Source organism: Danio rerio, chromosome 15, assembly GCF_052040795.2.
Source record: "Danio rerio strain M-AB ecotype USA chromosome 15, GRCz13ab, whole genome shotgun sequence".
NCBI classification, from domain to species: domain Eukaryota; kingdom Metazoa; phylum Chordata; class Actinopteri; order Cypriniformes; family Danionidae; genus Danio; species Danio rerio.
This window is the reverse complement of record NC_141035.1, coordinates 50,810,619-50,830,000: the sequence shown is the minus strand read 5'-3', so window position 1 is coordinate 50,830,000 and position 19,382 is coordinate 50,810,619. Positions and strand designations below refer to the sequence as shown.

At 36.9% G+C, this 19,382-nt stretch overlaps 1 protein-coding gene across 1 annotated transcript in view; it reads left to right on the top strand.

The window, feature by feature from the left end:
- pde2a (phosphodiesterase 2A) overlaps positions 1 to 19,382 on the top strand; it is a gene marked incomplete at its 5' end in the record, with an annotated part of 171,077 nt that overhangs the window by 113,186 nt on the left and 38,509 nt on the right. Inside the window, 3 exon segments of the mRNA NM_001442654.1 lie at positions 9,649 to 9,708; positions 15,729 to 15,876; positions 17,416 to 17,468. Coding sequence (NP_001429583.1) covers positions 9,649 to 9,708; positions 15,729 to 15,876; positions 17,416 to 17,468 — 261 coding nt within the window.

Here is a 19,382-nt window from a genome sequence, read left to right as displayed (position 1 = left end):
CAGCTGTACCTCCGTGAAGTTGGCACCCCATAAGAACAAATAATCCCCAAAACTATGCCATTCGTTTGTGCTACGTTTGTGCTGATTTGTGCCGCAAAAACGAACGTTTGTGCTGGTTTGGGGTCTGAGATATTAAGCATTATTTTTTTAACCGTGTGACGTCACTCTCCACCCCATGTTGCGCAATTGACTTCAAAACAGCACAGGTCGTTTGTGCTCGGTTTGTGCTGGTTTGTGCCGTTAAAACGAACACGGTATCCGTTTTCCTCTTTTAGATATACTGTAAACAAAATATTTCGGGAGCCGTGACGTCACTCTTCACCCCATTTCCTCCAAATCGCACAAAACTGGTAGCCTATCATTCGTTTGTGCTGGGTTTGTGCTGGTTTGTGCCGTTAAAATAAACACTTTATCTATTTTCGTTGTTTAAATATAATCAAAATATTTCGGGAGCCGTGACGTCATTCCACCCCATGTTGTCTAAATCACACCAAACTGGTCTCATTCGTTTGTGCTCGGTTTGTGCTGGTTTGTGCCGTTAAAATAAACACTTTATCTATTTTTATTGTTTAGATATTGCCTTATCAAAACATTTCGGGAGCCATAACGTCACTCTCCACTCCAGGTTGTCTAAATTGCACAAAACAGGTGTCATATGTTAGTGCTGGATTTGTGCTGGTTTGTGCCGTTAAAATAAACACTTTATCCATGTTTATTGATTAGATATTGCCTAATTAAAACATTTCGGGAGCCGCGATGTCATTCAGCGCCCCATTATTTCCTCTAAATTGCACAAAACAGGTGTCATGTTTGTGCTGGTTTGTGCCATAACAATTAACACTTTATCCATGTTTATTGATTAAATATTTCCTAATTAAAACATTTCGGGAGCCGCGACGTCACTCAGCGCCCCATTATTTCCTCTAAAATGCACAAAACAGGTGACATTCTTTAGTGCTGGATTTGTGCTGGTTTATGCCATTAAAATAAACACTTTATCTGTTTGTATTGTTTAGATATTGCCTAATCAAAACACTTTGGGAGCCGCGACGTAACTCTATATTGCACAAAGCAGGTGTCATTCAATTGTGCTGGTTTTGCCATTTATAAACACTTTATCTGTTTTCCTTGTTTGGATTTAACCAAAATATTTGGTTAGATTTGTGCTGCTTTGTGCCATGAAAATGAACAACAGATATTTATATTTGTGCACAAATATGTTACTTTCGTTTTTGCTCGTTTGTGCTGCAAAAATATTATTTGTAAAAAAATAATATCAGATCATTAAGAGGTCTCTCCACCCCAGTTGCTACATATTTACTAAAATAGTCTCATTTGTGTTATGACATATTAAAAAAATTGCAAATATATGACAAGATTGTGATACTATGAGGCATATTAAATTCATAGGCCTACTTTCCACTGACTGAAAATCATCCACCCGCAGTTGGCCTCAAACTAAAATATAATTCGTATATTTTTCTTGGAAAAAATATCTTTTTGAAACAAATTTCGTATATAGTTTGTCTCTTTAAAAGCCGCTTTTCCAATCGTTCGGACCCTTTTTTATGCTGAGCTGTTAGGCTCACATTCCGTGCTAAACCAGGTAAGACAGCAAATCAATTTTATTTGGAGGGAAAATTACCTAAATTTAACGTGATGAATGAAAATGATTGGAGGGGAAATAAATTTATCAAAAATTTCATACATTAAGGAAAAATAAACAATGATAATAAAACAATAATAGTGCATTTGTATTATAGTGGCAGAAATATATTTTTTGAAAGGCCTTGGGCAAAGTAAGCGTGCACTTTCACTAATAAAAAATATAGCACTTAAATTATTTCATTTTTAACAATCAATAAATTACACAGAGGTTTTATATCAAAAGTTGATAAAAATATAAAATATACATTTTGTTGGTAAAATAACCATTTAAACAATGGCTGTTATTTATTTTAGTATTCAAACATTAAGTACCGATTTTTTCAAGTGAAATAAGAATGAAAATGAAACAACAGCATATCAGGATGTAAAGCATATTCATATTAAAGCAATTCCGGGTTGAGATTTTAGAAAATATAGCTACCCAGTATATTAGATCACAGAGAAATTACATGTCCCCAGAAATGTCCAGCTTATATTTAACTGAATTGTATAAATATTGAAAAGTGCTCATTTTATTTTTATTAAATTTTTGTTTAATATTTGTTATTTTCTATTAGCAAAAACAATATCAACATTTAAGAATCTATATTTATGTCATTCATTCATTCATTCATTCATTCATTCATTCATTCATTCATTCGACTTGTTTATTGGTGCATATATAGGCTATAATTTAAATTATACAACAGTATGGGTGGACAGCTACAGTGCCACTAAAGCTTTCAAACAAAAGTCCAAAAAAACTAAAGTTTTAAAGTTTAAATTAATTTTCTCCGGTGACGGCCGACATCACAACACGCCGTATAACCGTCCTTCAGGTGGTAGCCTATAGCCGGCATTAAATTACAAAACAAGCTGTCTGGGCCTTGAATTAAAAAAGTTTAGTTATTTCCTCATTGTTCAAAGAGTCTACAAGTTATTAAATATAAAATAAATATAATAATATTAATAATAATGACAATAATAAGAAGATAACTAAGGATAACTAAAATATAACAAAATATTACATGTTTATCTTTTATTAAACCAAATCAAAATGGTCAAAATAACATCCTACAGCCCGTGATAAAAATGCACAGTGTTTACCAATTAAGTGAATGTAAATATTTTATATGATTGTTGTTATTGTTATTATTATTATTAATTGTAATTAATTAATCAATTATTTATTGTTATTTTATTGCCATTTGGACATTGTTCTTTTACTGTATGACAAACCACACAATCACGAAAACCAAAACTTCTGTAGAAAACGCATAGCCTATGTGTTTGCGTATTGTCTATTTTTACCCATAAAATAAATATTGACTAAATAAGTCCACTAAAGCTGCTTTACTTATAAGTGGTAGGCCTACCTACCACAACAGAAAAGTTTAGGCTGCTAGTTTAAATACGAAAGCAGCCTATATGGACGACCAGATGATAAGAGTATTTAAGAGAAAATCGCAGCATGGTTAAACAGTTAAAAAAAATTTATATTAATACATTTTTATAAAATTAATAAATAAAATTAATAAAAATATATATATATATATATATATATATATATATATATATATATATATATATATATATATATATATATATATAATATTTTTGCAGCACAAACGAGCACAATTTGTGAGCAAACGAAAGTAACATATTTGTGCACAAAATATCTGTTGTTCATTTTCATGGCACAAAGCAGCACAAATCTAACCAAATATTTTGGTTAAATCCAAACAAGGAAAACAGATAAAGTGTTTATAAATGGCAAAACCAGCACAATTGAATGACACCTGCTTTGTGCAATATAGAGTTACGTCGCGGCTCCCAAAGTGTTTTGATTAGGCAATATCTAAACAATACAAACAGATAAAGTGTTTATTTTAATGGCATAAACCAGCACAAATCCAGCACTAAAGAATGTCACCTGTTTTGTGCATTTTAGAGGAAATAATGGGGCGCTGAGTGACGTCGCGGCTCCCGAAATGTTTTAATTAGGCAATATCTAATCAATAAACATGGATAAAGTGTTTATTTTAACGGCACAAACCAGCACAAACATGACACCTGTTTTGTGCAATTTAGAGGAAATAATGGGGCGCTGAATGACATCGCGGCTCCCGAAATGTTTTAATTAGGCAATATCTAATCAATAAACATAGATAAAGTGTTTATTTTAACGGCACAAACCAGCACAAATCCAGCACTAACATATGACACCTGTTTTGTGCAATTTAGACAACCTGGAGTGGAGAGTGACGTTAGGGCTCCCGAAATGTTTTGATAAGGCAATATCTAAACAATAAAAATAGATAAAGTGTTTATTTTAACGGCACAAACCAGCACAAACCCAGCACAAACGAATGAGACCAGTTTTGTGCGATTTGGAGGAAATGGGGTGGAGAGTGACGTCACGGCTCCCGAAATATTTTGTTTATATCTAAAAGAGGAAAACGGATACCGTGTTCGTTTTAACGGCACAAACCAGCACAAACCGAGCACAAACGACCTGTGCTGTTTTGAAGTCAATTGCGCAACATGGGGTGGAGAGTGACGTCACACGGTTAAAAAAATAATGCTTAATATCTCAGACCCCAAACCAGCACAAACGTTCGTTTTTGCGGCACAAATCAGCACAAACGAATGGCATAGTTTTGGGGATTATTTGTTCTTATGGGGTGCCAACTTCACGGAGGTCCCAGCTGTTGCATTTGTTAATACATCCCAGTGTTTATTGGATGAAAAACACGGCAATATTCGCTATAAATCACTATAGTATTTTTAGCGTGGGCAGACCAGCGTCCTGAGGATTTGAATCATCCTAACGGGAAATAATTTGTTACAGCTCGTTATTTTTTAACGAGCAGCCTAATGTTGCGCGTTTATAGGTGACATTAGTCCAATTAAAGTGTTTATTTCTAATTGAGTCGTAAAACCTGATGATTTGATGGGGTTTTTGAGTGCAGGGGAGACGTTTTATTGCGGAGACGGTGATGCAGAATGAAATAAAGGACTGTGACGGATTTATCAGATCAGGGTCATATTTATAGTTCCTCAGCTTACTAGAAAACCAGCAGAGTAATGCTCACACACTTTACAAAACAGACTCATTCGTTAATATTATTCATTCAATCAATTTTCATTCAGCTTAGTGTCTTATATATCAAGGGTCGCCACAGCGAAATGAACCGCCAACTATTCCAGCATATGTTTTACACAGCGGATACCCTTCCAGCTGCAACCCAGTACTGGGAAACACCCATACACACTCATTCACACACACACACACACACTAATACACTACGGCCAATTTAGTTGATCAATTCCCCATAGCGCATGTGTTTGGACTGTGGGGGAAAACCGGAGGAAACCCACGCCAACACGGGGAGAACATGCAAACTTCTTATATTTTTAAAATACTGTAAAATACTCTGTAAAGTCTGGTTTATGCTTCTGCGTTCTGTGAGGTGTTTACGTTCCTGTGTCGAGTGTCTTCTCTCTCCTTGTAAAGAGAGAGAGAGAATACAAAGTTCTCTCTCTCTTTGTTTTTTCTGAACGCTTCCTTAATGTACAAGTTTTAACTCGCTCATATTTTAGGCAGTAACCAACGGACGTGCAACAACATGAGGTAAAAATAAAAACAAAACTTTCCATCTGAAGCTCCTTCACGGGACTCCACATTTGTAAACAATCGCTCCATCGGGCTCGCACGGCTCTTGGTCCCGCCCACACTCGTCAGCGCTACCAAGCCGACCAATCATAGAGCTTGCTTGACATGTAGTTGCAATTTTTGAGAGTTGTGCTGACGAGTGTGGGTAAACAGAGAGCCGTGCCAGTCAGTTGGAGTAAGTGTTTACAAATGTCGAGTCAGTAAATCCCTGTATAAATGCTGTAATGTTTAAATAATATTCCATTAAAAACATGTGAAGGTCATGTGACCATCAGGAGGAACGCAGTGTTTCGTTTTTCAGTGGCCGGGTTTTTCTGCCCTCGCGGTCTCCTAAGTTCGTTTCTCCAAGGACACCTGGCAAGACCGGTCTCGACAAGGTCGCAAGTTCATTATCTGCGTTCTTGGAATTGAAAAACAGCCATTATCTTGGTCATGTCTGTACCAAGGCACAAGTATGAGCATGATTTGGTTAACGTTGATTGCGATAAAATTACAAAAAGCTGCTGAGTTTGGTACAGTCTTTGGTGGACTGTAAAAGTTTGTAAAACTGGAAAGAGGGAAGGTTTTGCATGAAAGGGGGAGTTTCTGTTCGGGCACATGCTGATTTTCACAGAGACAAAACAACACACAGACACAGAGGAGAAAGACAGTGACTGTGTTTACGTGGACATCATGCAACTGCACATTTACTGAGGGGTGTGAGGGTTCAACTTTCACTTCTCACATGCATACCGTCTGTCTTTGCATGAACAATGTGAAATGTTTAGTGTTAAAAATACACACAGAGATAAACTGCCTGAAATGCTCTATTTTATCAAAATGTTATGGGAAAGCTTTTTTATAATGTAGGAGTCCATCTATTAGCTCAATGACGAAACTAACAGCATGGTCGAAGGTTTAATGCATGTAAGCCTTTTCTAGTGCTTATGAAAAGAATTTTATTATTTATTAGAATTTATTTATATTAATTTTTTAGCTCCGAATTCAATCTGACTCCAATTTAAATGATCCTAAAATTCAGATTATATTTCTAATTGTAAGAACGGATCACATTCATCATTTATGATTTAATTTAGAGTTTTGATATTTTCTGAGGTCTGATATTCTAATTGTACGTTCATTAGGGACCTACGTCGCTCAGAGTTCCACGCCCCGGGTTTGCGTTTCTTCTCACGGACAATATGTCGGCACTCTGAAAATAGTCAGAGGATGCAGGATTAACTAATATTTAGATAGGCTGGTTGCATTAACGCTCACCTAATTTCCTAAATAAACAGATTTTAGCCAAGCCCGTGCAACTTGCTATTCCCAGTGGTCGAATGATTAAAAGGTCTACATGTTATCGGCACGCAATGGCTACGAATAATCAAATGCGCCAAATTAATCAATTTCGATTATGCCGTACGATAAGGGTAACGAGACTCCACATAATCTACTGGATACAATGAATTCGCAAAACTCCAGAATTAATCAAAACTTAACATTTTATTTGTCAGGTAAAATTGTATTCTGCCAATTACATAATAAATCATCAGGAAGCCAATTCAGAGATGAGACTGTAACAATACAACATCCATTAATCAAAGATGAATCAAAGAGTTAGAGATGCATACCTGACCACAGAAATACATTGCAGCATAAGTCTCAGAGATGCTGCAATGGGGTGTCTTTTTACAAGATCTCCCCCCGTCCTAAAGCACATCTTACCTTATATACTCAAGTCAAAACAAACAGCCATAAATTCAAGACAATAGAAGTGTCACAGAAACCCTGACCTGGTCAATTTGAGGACTTAACCATCTCTTAGGAGGGAGAGCATCTTATCAAGATCTTATAGAAGTCAAAAACCAAATCAACATATACCAGTAAAATATTACTGTAAAATTAAGACCACTTTACCAATCACACAGAGACATTTAAAATGATACCAAACATAAATATAGTGATGCAAGATACACCATATTAAAACCTTGAACATTTTATGTGAAATGTGCTCTAATCAGAAGGTATCATAAGGGTCAAGAAGGGGGGTTTAAGTGGAAGGAGAAGGGTGACTTCTTCGCGTGACTTCTGTTGAGGCCCCTGCTGTTGAGTAGCTCTGTTTCTCCAGCCTGTGTTTGCATTGTCAACAGTGATTTGAATAGAACAGTGGAACAGTTGGTTTCTTCATCACTTCTCAGATTAGAAAATCCATTGGAACATTGCATCTTGTCTCATGAAATTCCATAACAGTTCTTATGGTCTGATATTTTGGATCCTTACAATAACAAAAATTTAAATAGTTTTTTAAATGTATTTTTTAAGGGGGTTTTCACCTTTATTATGACAGGACAGTTCAGAATTCAGACAGGATAGCATTGGGAGCGGAGAGAGGGCAAGGATCAGCAAAGGACCTTAAGCTGGGAATCGAACTCGGGTCGCCGTGAGCACATTTGTGCTATATGTCAGCATGCAGTACCACTAGGCTACTGGCACCAACAAAAAATTTAAATAGTTTTGAGCAAAAAAAAAAAAAAGTTACCCAAAGGCCTGATGTATATATATGATACATAATACATTTACAAAAACGTATATAAATGGATTTTGATGGAACGATTAATAAACATTTTAGTTCCAAAAAATGTAAATATTCTGACTATGTGTTTATGTGTCAGTTTTAACAGGGTTAAGAATCATTATAATCGAGTATAGAAAATAGTAATAATAGAAGTATGTGATTTCAGCCTTGTGTCACTGTACACCTGTCTGGACAAAACCTCCTCTTCTGTAAAACTGACTGACTCTGTGGCGATAATGAATAATTAATAATTAAAGATATGGCTTAAAGGGGCGATGCAGTAGGTGCTGTCGCCTCACAGCAAGAAGGTCGTTGGGTTGCTGGTTCGAACCTTGGCTCAGTTGGCGTTTCTGTGTGGAGTTTGCATGTTCTCCCTGCGTTCACGTGTGTTTCCTCTGGGTGCTCCAGTTTTCCCCACAGTCCAAAGACATGCGGTACAGGGGAATTGGGTAGGCTAATTGTTCATTGTAGTGTGTGTGTGGATGTTTCCCAGAGATGGATTGCGGCTGGAAGGGCATCCGCTGTGTAAAAACGTGCTGGATAAATTGGCGGTTCATTCCGCTGTGGCGACCCCGGATTAAGAAAGAGACTAAGCCGACAAGAAAATGAATGAATGATATGGCTTAAAAACATTAGAAGTTGATTATATCAATAATAGTGTGGGTTAAGCTTACCAATCTCTTATTACCCAATTTATCATTGCAGTTTTCATTTTAAGGCGTTGTTTGCTCTTTATTTCGCTTTCTATTTTGTTGTTCCATTTTGAACATGTGACCAACCAAGCAATGCAATAATATCCAGCTGCAACGGATCAATCAAATGGTCGAGGGGAGGGGTGGTATAATGTTTTTTATTTGGCAAATTACAATATTATACTAATATAAAATGCAAAATAAACATTTTAAACAAAAAAATATGTATTTATTTTTATTATTTGAAACTTTTAAATAGGATCATTTTAATATTAGTTTTAGCACAATGGCCCCCCCTATGTGTTGCACCCCTATGTGTTGCATACCAGCCTTCATGCGCCTCTGGACATCAGTCATAATCCGGTACACACACCGTAGTCGCAAGTCGGCGGCGTCCAGCCACACCTCAGGACACTGTTCATATTTCTGCCGCGCCGCAGAGCGCCATGTGATTAGTTTCATTTGAAATAACATGCGCATGTGCGCGTCTAGTGTGCGGCGCATCTGGTGTGTGACGCCGTTTAGTATAGCCTCAGTCAAAGTTAATTTAGTGTGTGTGGTTAATAGTCTCGGTGTACAAGCTCGGCACTTAAAACTAGCACACAGTTGGCTGCAAAACAACACAAAGACACAAACGATTGTGTAGTCTCTGCTTGGTCTGTGTCCGAGTCGTACATGTACGGCTGAATGCTGGTCCTCTCACTCATGACGCTTCTCTCTGTCTGCCATACACAAAGTGGGGGAGCTCTTGGCTCCGCCCCCTTGTTACATTGGGCGGGAAGTCGAAACTTATTTTCTTGTGAAGCAACACGCCCCTTAAACAGCGAGCTGTGTACACGCCCCCAACATCACACTCTTTAACACATTAAAATAAACAAATCTGAACTGTGTGTTGAACTGAACCTAAACTGGCACACTCAGAACAACCAGAATATTCATATTAAACCTTAAAGAAGAGGTAAAATAGCTGCCCTTTAAAATACATTTTGAGTATGTGTGTAGCGCAGGTTCTCTGCCGGAGGAAATGATGCATTGTGTGATTTATTGACTCTCGTTGTCTGTTTTTCTCTCTGCAGTTGAGCTGTAAAGCACTGACAGAACAAGATGAACAAAACCTCACCATCCTGGAGAAACACGTAAGACACACACTCACACAGAGAGAGTCGGAGAGAGAGAGAGAAAAACACACAAATGCTCACACATGCACACACACATGGACGCTCATGAAGAGAAAGACACACACACACACACACTCATAGACACAAAGACACACACATACGCTCACACACTCATCCTCATGCTTGTCTCTCTGGAGTCAGAAGCCAAACCGCCTTCATCTGCGCAGGTTTATTTGAGGTCATAAGGGTCCAAAAGCTTTCATCATACACCACCATCATCATCATCATCTGAACACACACACACACACACACACAGAGAGAGAGAGAGAGAGAGAGAGCTTTGATTCTGTTGATTAGAGAAGCAATTGAACATCAGACGCTTTTAAAGCTTCTCCTGACGAGAGGAAAACAGGAGAAAAACAAACTGCAAATGAAAGCAGAGGACAGACGTGTGTTTCTGCTGTTTTATCTGATAATAATGACTTTTTTTCTGAAAAATGCAAGTTTCTCTTTTAGTTTTCAGGTCACAGTGTCCAGTTACTCTCAATTCAGACTTTTATTTTGTAATTCTAGTTTGTTTCTTGTCGTTCTTCTGAGTTTATATCTCGCAGTTCAGACGTTTATCTTTATTTTAAGATAAAAGTTTGTGTTTACATAATATATGTGTGTGTGCCATGTGTACTTACACACACCTAGTGTACATAAAATACTAAATATACATAGGAAATGTATATGCATTCACCGGCCATTTTATTAGGTACACCTTACTAGTACCGGCTTGGACCCTCTTTTGTGTTCAGAACTGCCTTAATCCTTAGTGTCAGAGATTCAACAAGCTACTGGAAATATTCCTCAGAGGTTTTGCTCCATATTGTCATGATAGCATCACACAGTTGCTGCAGATTTGTCGGCTGCACATCCATGATGCCAATCTCCCGTTCCACCACATCCCAAAGCTGCTCTATTGGATTGAGCTCTGGTGACTGTGGAGGCCATTTGAGTACAGTGAACTCATCGTCATGTTCAAGAAACCAGTCTGAGATGATTGAGCTTCATGACATGCTGCGTTATCCTGCTGGAAGTAGCCATCAGAAGATGGAGACACTGTGCTCATAAAGGGATGGACATGGTCAGCAGCAATACTCAGGTAGGCTGTGGCGTTGATGCTCAATTGGTACTAATGGACCCAAAGAAAATCTCCCCCACACCATTACACCACCACCACCAGCCTGAACCGCTGATACAAGGCAGGATGATCCATGCTTTCATGTTGTTGAGGCCAAATTGTGAGCCGAGCATCCGAATGTGTCAGCAGAAATGGAGACTCATCAGAGCAGCAACGTTTCTCCAATCTTCTATTGTCCAGTTTTGGTGAGTCTGTGTGAATTGTAGCCTCAGTTTCCTGTTCTTAGCTGACAGGAGCGGCACCCGGTGTGCTCTTCTGCTGCTGTAGCCCATCCGCCTCAAGGTTGGACGTGTTGTGTGTTCAGAGATGCTCTTCTGCAGAGCTCGGTTGTAACGAGTGCTTATTTGAGTTACTGTCGCCTTTCTATCAGCTGGAACCAGTCTGGCCAATCTCCTCTGACCTCATCAACAAGGCATTTGCGCCCACAGAACTGCCGCTCACTGGATATTTCCTCTTTGTCGGAGCATTCTCTGTAAACCCTAGAGATGGTTGTGCGTGAAAATCCCAGTAGATCAGCAGTTTCTGAAATACTCAGAGCAGCCTGTCTGGCAGCAACAACCATGCCACGATCAAAGTCACTTAAATCCCCTTTCTTCCCCATTCTTATGCTCACTTTGACCTGCAGCAGATCCTCTTGATCATGTCTACATGCTGAAATGCAGTGAGCTGCTGCCATGTGATTGGCTGAGGAGAAATTTGCGTTATAGAGCAGTTGGACAGGTGTACCTAATAAAGTGGCCAGTGAGTATACTGTATGTAGTGAGTATATCTCACATTTCGTACTTTAATCTTGTAATTGTGACTGTTTTATTTTTATTTATGTATATATTCATAAATAAACACACATACTTTACAAAAAATAAAAAAAAATACAAAAGAAATAGCTTGAAGTCAGAATTATTAACCCTTCTGAATTATTCGCCCCTGTTTATTTATTTTTTTTGCCAATTTCTGTTTAATGGAGAGCAGATTTCTTCAACACATTTCTGATCATAATAGTGTTAATAACTCATCTCTAATAACTGATTTATTTTCTCTTTGTCATGATGACAGTAAATAATATTAGACTAGATATTCTTCAAGACACTTCTATACAGCTTAAGGTGACATTTAAAGGCTTCACTAGGGTAATTAGGTAACTAGGCAGGTTAGGGTAATTAGGCAAGTTATTGTGTTATGTTGGTTTCTTAAGAAAATTTTACTTAAAAGTGCCTTTAAAAAATTTGACCTTAAAATGGTGTTTAAAAAATTAAAACTGTTTTTATTCTAGCGAAAATAAAACAAATAAGACTTTTTCCAGAAGAACAAAATATTATCAGACATACTGTGAACAATTCCTTGCTCTGTCAAACATCATTTGGGAAATATTTTAAAAAGAAAACAAAATTAAAGGAGGGCTAATAATTCTGACTTCAACTGTGTATATATATATATATATATATATATATATATATATAGAGAGAGAGAGAGAGAGAGAGAGAGAGAGAGAGAGAGAGAGAGAGAGAGAGAGATAGATAGATAGATAGATAGATAGATAGATAGATCTATATCATATATAAATAAATTACATAAATAAATATACATGTATATAGGCAGTTAACATTAAAGTTAGAATTTAATGTGAGTTATTAATATCTTAATTAACAATCACAGTTTTAATGATGATGACAATTTAAAATGGTAATTTTATTTATTTATTTTATTTTTTGGTAATTCAGTTTTTTTTTTCCAAAAATGAAAATATAATTTTTTTACAATGAGATAGAAAAATACTTTTAACAGATATTACCCCATGTATCTATTCCCCATCCCCCCACCCCATTATACGCACATCAGGAAACACAGAATAACTATAGTTTAGACCAAACTGTTAGATAATTTACATGAAGTTGACACCCGTAGCATCAGATGAGGGTTAAGTGTCCAAGATGTCTTTGACGTTGCATATATAGATTGTCTATACCGTAAGAATGTCCACTTTGGCATGGTGCTGATGACAGTTCCAGATACAGTATTTCCAATAATGAATGTAACCAGTGCTTCACTGAGAGATCGTGAGGAGGTTTCCACCTCTGTACCAACATTTTCTTTGTAGCAGTTGAAGCAGCTTACCAAATTTACGGACCTTTGCATTTAAGGGAAATTGAGAGTTATAATTCAATAGTAACAATACAGGATCTTTGGGGAAACAAATTTTTGTAACTTTAAATAAAATGTCCAGCACTGAATCCCAAAGTTTTTGCACCTCCAGACATTCCTACATCATATGTGAAAAGGTATCTGGACGCTGTGGTTCACAGAACTTACAATATGGATCTGGAGATAAACCTATGATAAGTCGTATACGTGTGGTTAAATATTGAAATGGTAATATTAACCATCAAAACATTTACCAAGGTTTACCATGAAACTGGTAATTATGAGTGACGGCACTGATGTCTTTGTATGGTTTAAATGAAGCGCAGTATGTTTTCTACAGTTTCTGCTGGTGATTAAACGCCTGCCGTGTTTCAGACGGAGGAATGAAAGCGAGCCTGTCGTCCTCCATTATCTGCGTTTGCCCTTGTGTGTGTGTGTGTGTGTGTGTGTGTGTGTGTGTGTGTGTGTGTGTGTGTCGCTCCGGAGAAAAACATCACGAACATGACAGAGAGAGAGAGGAGAAATAAAACACAACTGAACAGCCAATAAATCTGAGGGCCATTTAGAAACGGACAGCGTTATTTGCCCTTTCATAAAAATAGATGTGAAGATCAGAAAAAGGGATTGAGATTCAATTTCTGTCCTAACAGATCAAAGCACTGAGATAAGAGAAAGAGATGTAGTTTATTCCCCGATTCCCGCTCTCAGCAGTTTTACATTAAAATGTATTAGCTGGCGCCACTTCTGCTCTATACAGTTCATATTCTTAATGCTCATCAAGAGTATTGAAATTGTGTGTTTTAATATAGTAAAATATGTTAGTTTTATGTTGTGCTAGCTGCTGTAAAACTAGCTCATATTTATTCAAATTTTTCTCACATTCAGACTATTTACTTTGTATTTCAGGGTTTGTTTGTAATTGCAATGTAGTTTTTTTATCTTGTAAGATTGGATTTGCGTCTCATAATTCATACTATTATCTTGTAATTCTGAGTTCATATCTCATAATGCAGACCTTTAGCTCAATTCAGGCTTTTATCTTGTAATACTGAGTTTATATCTAAAAATTTAGACTTATATCTTGTAATTCTGAGTGTATATCTCGTAATGCAGACTTTTAGCACATAATTCAGGCTTTTATCTTGTAATACTGAGTTTATATCTAAAAATTTAGACTTATATCTTGTAATTCTGAGTGGATATCTCGTAATGCAGACTTTTAGCACATAATTCAGACTTTTATCTTGCAATTCTGAGTTTATATGTCATAATTCAGATTTTTATCTTGTAATTCTGAGTGTATATCTCGTAATGCAGACTTTTAGCACATAATTCAGACTTTTATCTTGTAATTCTAACTTTATATCTCATAATTCAGACTTATATCTTGTAATTCTAACTTTATATCTCATAATTCAGACTTTTATCTTGTAATTCTAACTTTATATCTCATAATTCAGACTTATATCTTGTAATTCTAACTTTATATCTCATAATTCAGACTTTTATCTTGTAATTCTGAGTTTATATCTCGGTATTTACACTGTTAGCTTATAATTCAGACTTTTATCTTGTAATTCTAACTTTATATCTCATAATTCAGACTTTTATCTTGTAATTCTAACTTTATATCTCATAATTCAGACTTTTATCTTGTAATTCTAAGTTTGTATCTCGGAATTTACACTTTTAGCTTATAATTCAGACTTTTATCTTGTAATTCTAACTTTATATCTCATAATTTAGACTTTTATCTTGTAATTCTAACTTTATATCTCATAATTCAGACTTTTATCTTGTAATTCTAACTTTATATCTCATAATTCAGACTTTTATCTTGTAATTCTAACTTTATATCTCGTAATTCAGACTTTTATCTTGTAATTCTGAGTTTATATCTCGGAATTTACACTTTTAGCTTATAATTCAGACTTTTATCTTGTAATTCTAACTTTATATCTCATAATTCAGACTTTTATCTTGTAATTCTGAGTTTATATCTCGGAATTTACACTTTTAGCTTATAATTCAGACTTTTATCTTGTAATTCTAACTTTATATCTCATAATTCAGACTTTTATCTTGTAATTCTGAGTTTATATCTCGGAATTTACACTTTTAGCTTATAATTCAGACTTTTATCTTGTAATTCTAACTTTATATCTCATAATTCAGACTTTTATCGTGTAATTCTGAGTTTATATCTCGGAATTTACACTTTTAGCTTATAATTCAGACTTTTATCTTGTAATTCTAACTTTATATCTCATAATTCAGACTTTTATCTTGTAATTCTGAGTTTATATCTCGTAATTTACACTTTTAGCTTATAATTCAGACTTTTATCTTGTAATTCTAACTTTATATCTCATAATTCAGACTTTTATCGTGTAATTCTAAATTTATATCTCATAATTTAGACTTTTTTTCTTTAAATTCTAAGTGTACATCTCGTAATTCAGACTTTTAGCTCATAAGTCAGACGTTTGTCTTGTAATTTTGACTTTATATTTTGTAATTCAGACTTTTATCTTGTAATTCTGAGTTTATATCTCGTAATTCAAGACTTTTAGCTCATAATTTAGACTTTTATTTTGTAATTCTGAGTTTATGTCTTGTAATTCAGACTTTTATCTTGTAAATCTGGGTACGTCTTGCCATAAAAACTTGTATTTTGTAATTTGTAATTTTGCATGTGTGTGTGTGTTTTCAGCTCACTGTTGCCTGTAAGCGAGTCAGAAATGTTCAGAGGTTCTCCAGTGCTCCACATGCTCAATCCCACAATGCACCAGTGGAGGCCAAACCCAGTCCACCAGCGAATGACTACAGAGAACTCGACCGCAAGATCCTACAGCTGTGTGGTAAGAAACCAACATGTGATGCCCTAGTAACCATTTACAACCCATAGCAGCAATGCACTAAAACACCTCAAAATTCCCCAGCAACCACCAAATGGTGCCCTAGCAACCACTTACAACTCATAGTTGGAACGCTCTAAAACTGCTCAAAATACCTTAGCAACCCCCTAGTTACTCCCTAACATCCCCTTAGAACAGATAGCAGCAATGCACTAAAACAGCTCAAAAGACTCTAGCAACAACCTAGTATTGCACAAGCAACCACTTACAACTCATAGTTGCAATGCACTAAAACTACCCAAAAGTTCCTAGCAACCACCTAGTGATGGCCTAGCAACTACTTCAAACACATAGCAGCGCCGCACTAAAACGACTCATAAGACCATAGCAATCCACTTAAAACACCCTAGCAACTACTTAGTGATTCCATAGCAACCACTTATAACATATAGTGGCAATGCTTTAACACCACCCAAAAGGCCCTAGCAACCAACTAGTGATGCCCTAGCAACCACTTACAAAATATAGCGGCAATGCTTTAAAACCAACCAAAAGACCCTAGCAACCAACTAGTGATGCCCTAGCAACCACTTACAAAATATAGTGGCAATGCATTAAAACCACCAAAAAGACCCTAGCAACCACCTAGTGATGACCTAGCAACTACTTAGAACATATAGCAGCAAAGAAATAAAACCACCCAAAAGACCCTAGCAACCACCTAGTGATGACCTAGCAACTACTTAGAACACATAGCGGCAAAGAAATAAAACGACTCAGAAGACCCTAACGACTACCTTGCAACCACTTACAATTCATAGTTGCAATGCACTAAACTACCCAAAAGTGTCTAGCAACCACCTAGTGATACCCTAGCAACCACTTACAAATCAGAGTTGCAATGCACAAAAACTACCCAACAGTGCCTAGCAACCACCTAGTGATGCCCAAGCAACCACTTACAACTCATAGTTGCTATGCACTAACACTGCTCTAAAGTCCCTAGCAACCACCTAGTGATGTCCTAACAATCACTTAGAACACATGGCCGCAATGCACTAAAACTCCTTGAAATTCCCTAGCAACCACCTAGTGTTGCCCTTGCAACCACTTACAACTCATAGCAGCAATGCACTAAAACTACCCAAAAGTGCCTAGCAACCGCCTAGTGATGCCCTAGCAACCCCTTACAACTCATAATTGCAATGCACTAAAACTGCTTAAAAGACCCTAGCAACCGCCTAGTGATGCCCTAGCAACCACTTACAGCTCATAGTTGCAATGCACTAAAACTACTTAAAAAGTGTCTAGCAACCACCTTGTGATACCCTAGCAACCACTTACAACTCATAATTGCAATGCACTAAACCTGCTTACAAGACCCTAGCAATCGTCTAGTAATACCCTAGCAACCATTTACAACTCATAATTGCAATGCAATTGCACTTAAAAGATCCTGTCACCCTTCAGCCAGTGAGTATTTCTCCTTCAGTCTGCTGTGGTCAGGTTGTGATGTGTGTGTGTGTTGTGTGTGATTGACAGGTGAGCTGTATGATCTGGACGCCTCGTCTCTGCAGCTCAAAGTCATCAACTACGTGAGTAAAAAGTTTTCTGTGATAAAGAGTTACTCTGTAAAGAGAAGCCGAGTGACTTTTCTGCCGCCGGAGCAGAATTGATCTGTTTTCCTCATTTACAGGAGCGAGGGCCTTGTGTTTTTCTGTATGATGAAGGTCGCTGGCTCTTATTTACGGGCCCAGACTTAGATAAGAATGTTTTAAAGAAGCTCCTGCTGAAGGTCAGAGTGTTTCCACTGATCTACAGTCCCCCTGGACGCTTATTATATTACAGCAACGCAAAGAGAAGAGAAGCGCTTACCGAGCAATTAACCTCAAACACAGGCAAAGTCATGAGTCCAGCGTACTGTCATCATTCTCTCTGTGCTGGGATTAAACCAGCTCTTCCTCTGATCAGCTGATGACATATATTTATTCATTAGGCAGACATTTACATTTATTCATTTAGCAGACGCTTTTATCCAAAGCCACTTACAAATGAGGATAAGCCAAGCATTCCAGATCATCAGAGACTGCAGAACATGCTTTACTTATGTAGAGTTTCTGTCCTGTGTCTAGTCTAAATATCTGAACAAAAGATACTGTCGTTTCAAAAATGATATGTCAAAATTAACTGGGTTTCCTTAAAGCAGGCAAAATAATCTATTAAAAGACCCTAGCAACCACCTAGCAATGCCTTAGCAACCATTTAGAAAGCATGGCAACCATCTATTTAATCCATTCAAAAGACCTTAGCAACTACCTACTGATGCTCAAGCAACCACTTAGAAAGGATAGCAACCATGCATTTATAACACTCAAAACACCTTAGCATCCATCCTGTGATACCTTAGCAACCACTTAGAAAGTATAGCAACCATGCATTTAATACACTTAAAACACCTTAGCAACCATCTAGTGATACCCTAGCAACCACTTAGAAAGCATAGCAACCATGCATTTATAACACTCAAAACACCTTAGCATCCATCCTGTGATACCTTAGCAACCACTTAGAAAGTATAGCAACCATGCATTTAATACACTTAAACACCTAAGCAACCATCTAGTGATACCCTAGCAACCACTTAGAAAGCATAGCAACCATGCATTTATAACACTCAAAACACCTTAGCATCCATCCTGTGATACCTTAGCAACCACTTAGAAAGTATGGCAACCATGCATTTAATACACTTAAAACACCTTAGCAACCATCTAGTGATACCCTAGCAACCACTTAGAAAGCATAGCAACCATGCATTTATAACACTCAAAACACCTTAGCATCCATCCTGTGATACCTTAGCAACCACTTAGAAAGTATAGCAACCATGCATTTAATACACTGAAAACACCTTAGCATCCATCCTGTGATACCTTAGTAACCACTTAGAAAGTGTAGCAACCATGCATTTAATACACTATAAAGACCTTAGCAACCATCAAGTGATGCCTTAGCAACCACTTTGAAAACATTTAAACCATGTATTTGCTCCATCTAAAAGACCTTAGCAACCATCAAGTGATGCCTTAGCAACCACTTTGAAAACATTTAAACCATGTATTTGCTCCATCTAAAAGACCTTAGCAACCACCTATCAATGCTCTAGCAACCACTTAGAAAACATAGCAACCTTCTATTTAATCCATTCAAAAGACCTTAGCAACTACTGATGCCAAAGCAACCACTTAGAAAGCATAGCAACAATGCATTTAAGGCACTCAAAACACCTTAGCAACCATTTAGTGATACCCTAGCAACCACTTAGAAAACTTAGCCACCATGCTTTTAATACACTCAAAATACCTTAGCAACCATCTAGCAATACCCTAGCAACCTTTTAGAAAACATAGCAACCGTACATTTAATACACTTAAAGACCTTTGCAACCATCTAGCAATACCCTAGCAACGTCTTAGAAAACATAGCAACCATGTTTTAAGTCCACTCAA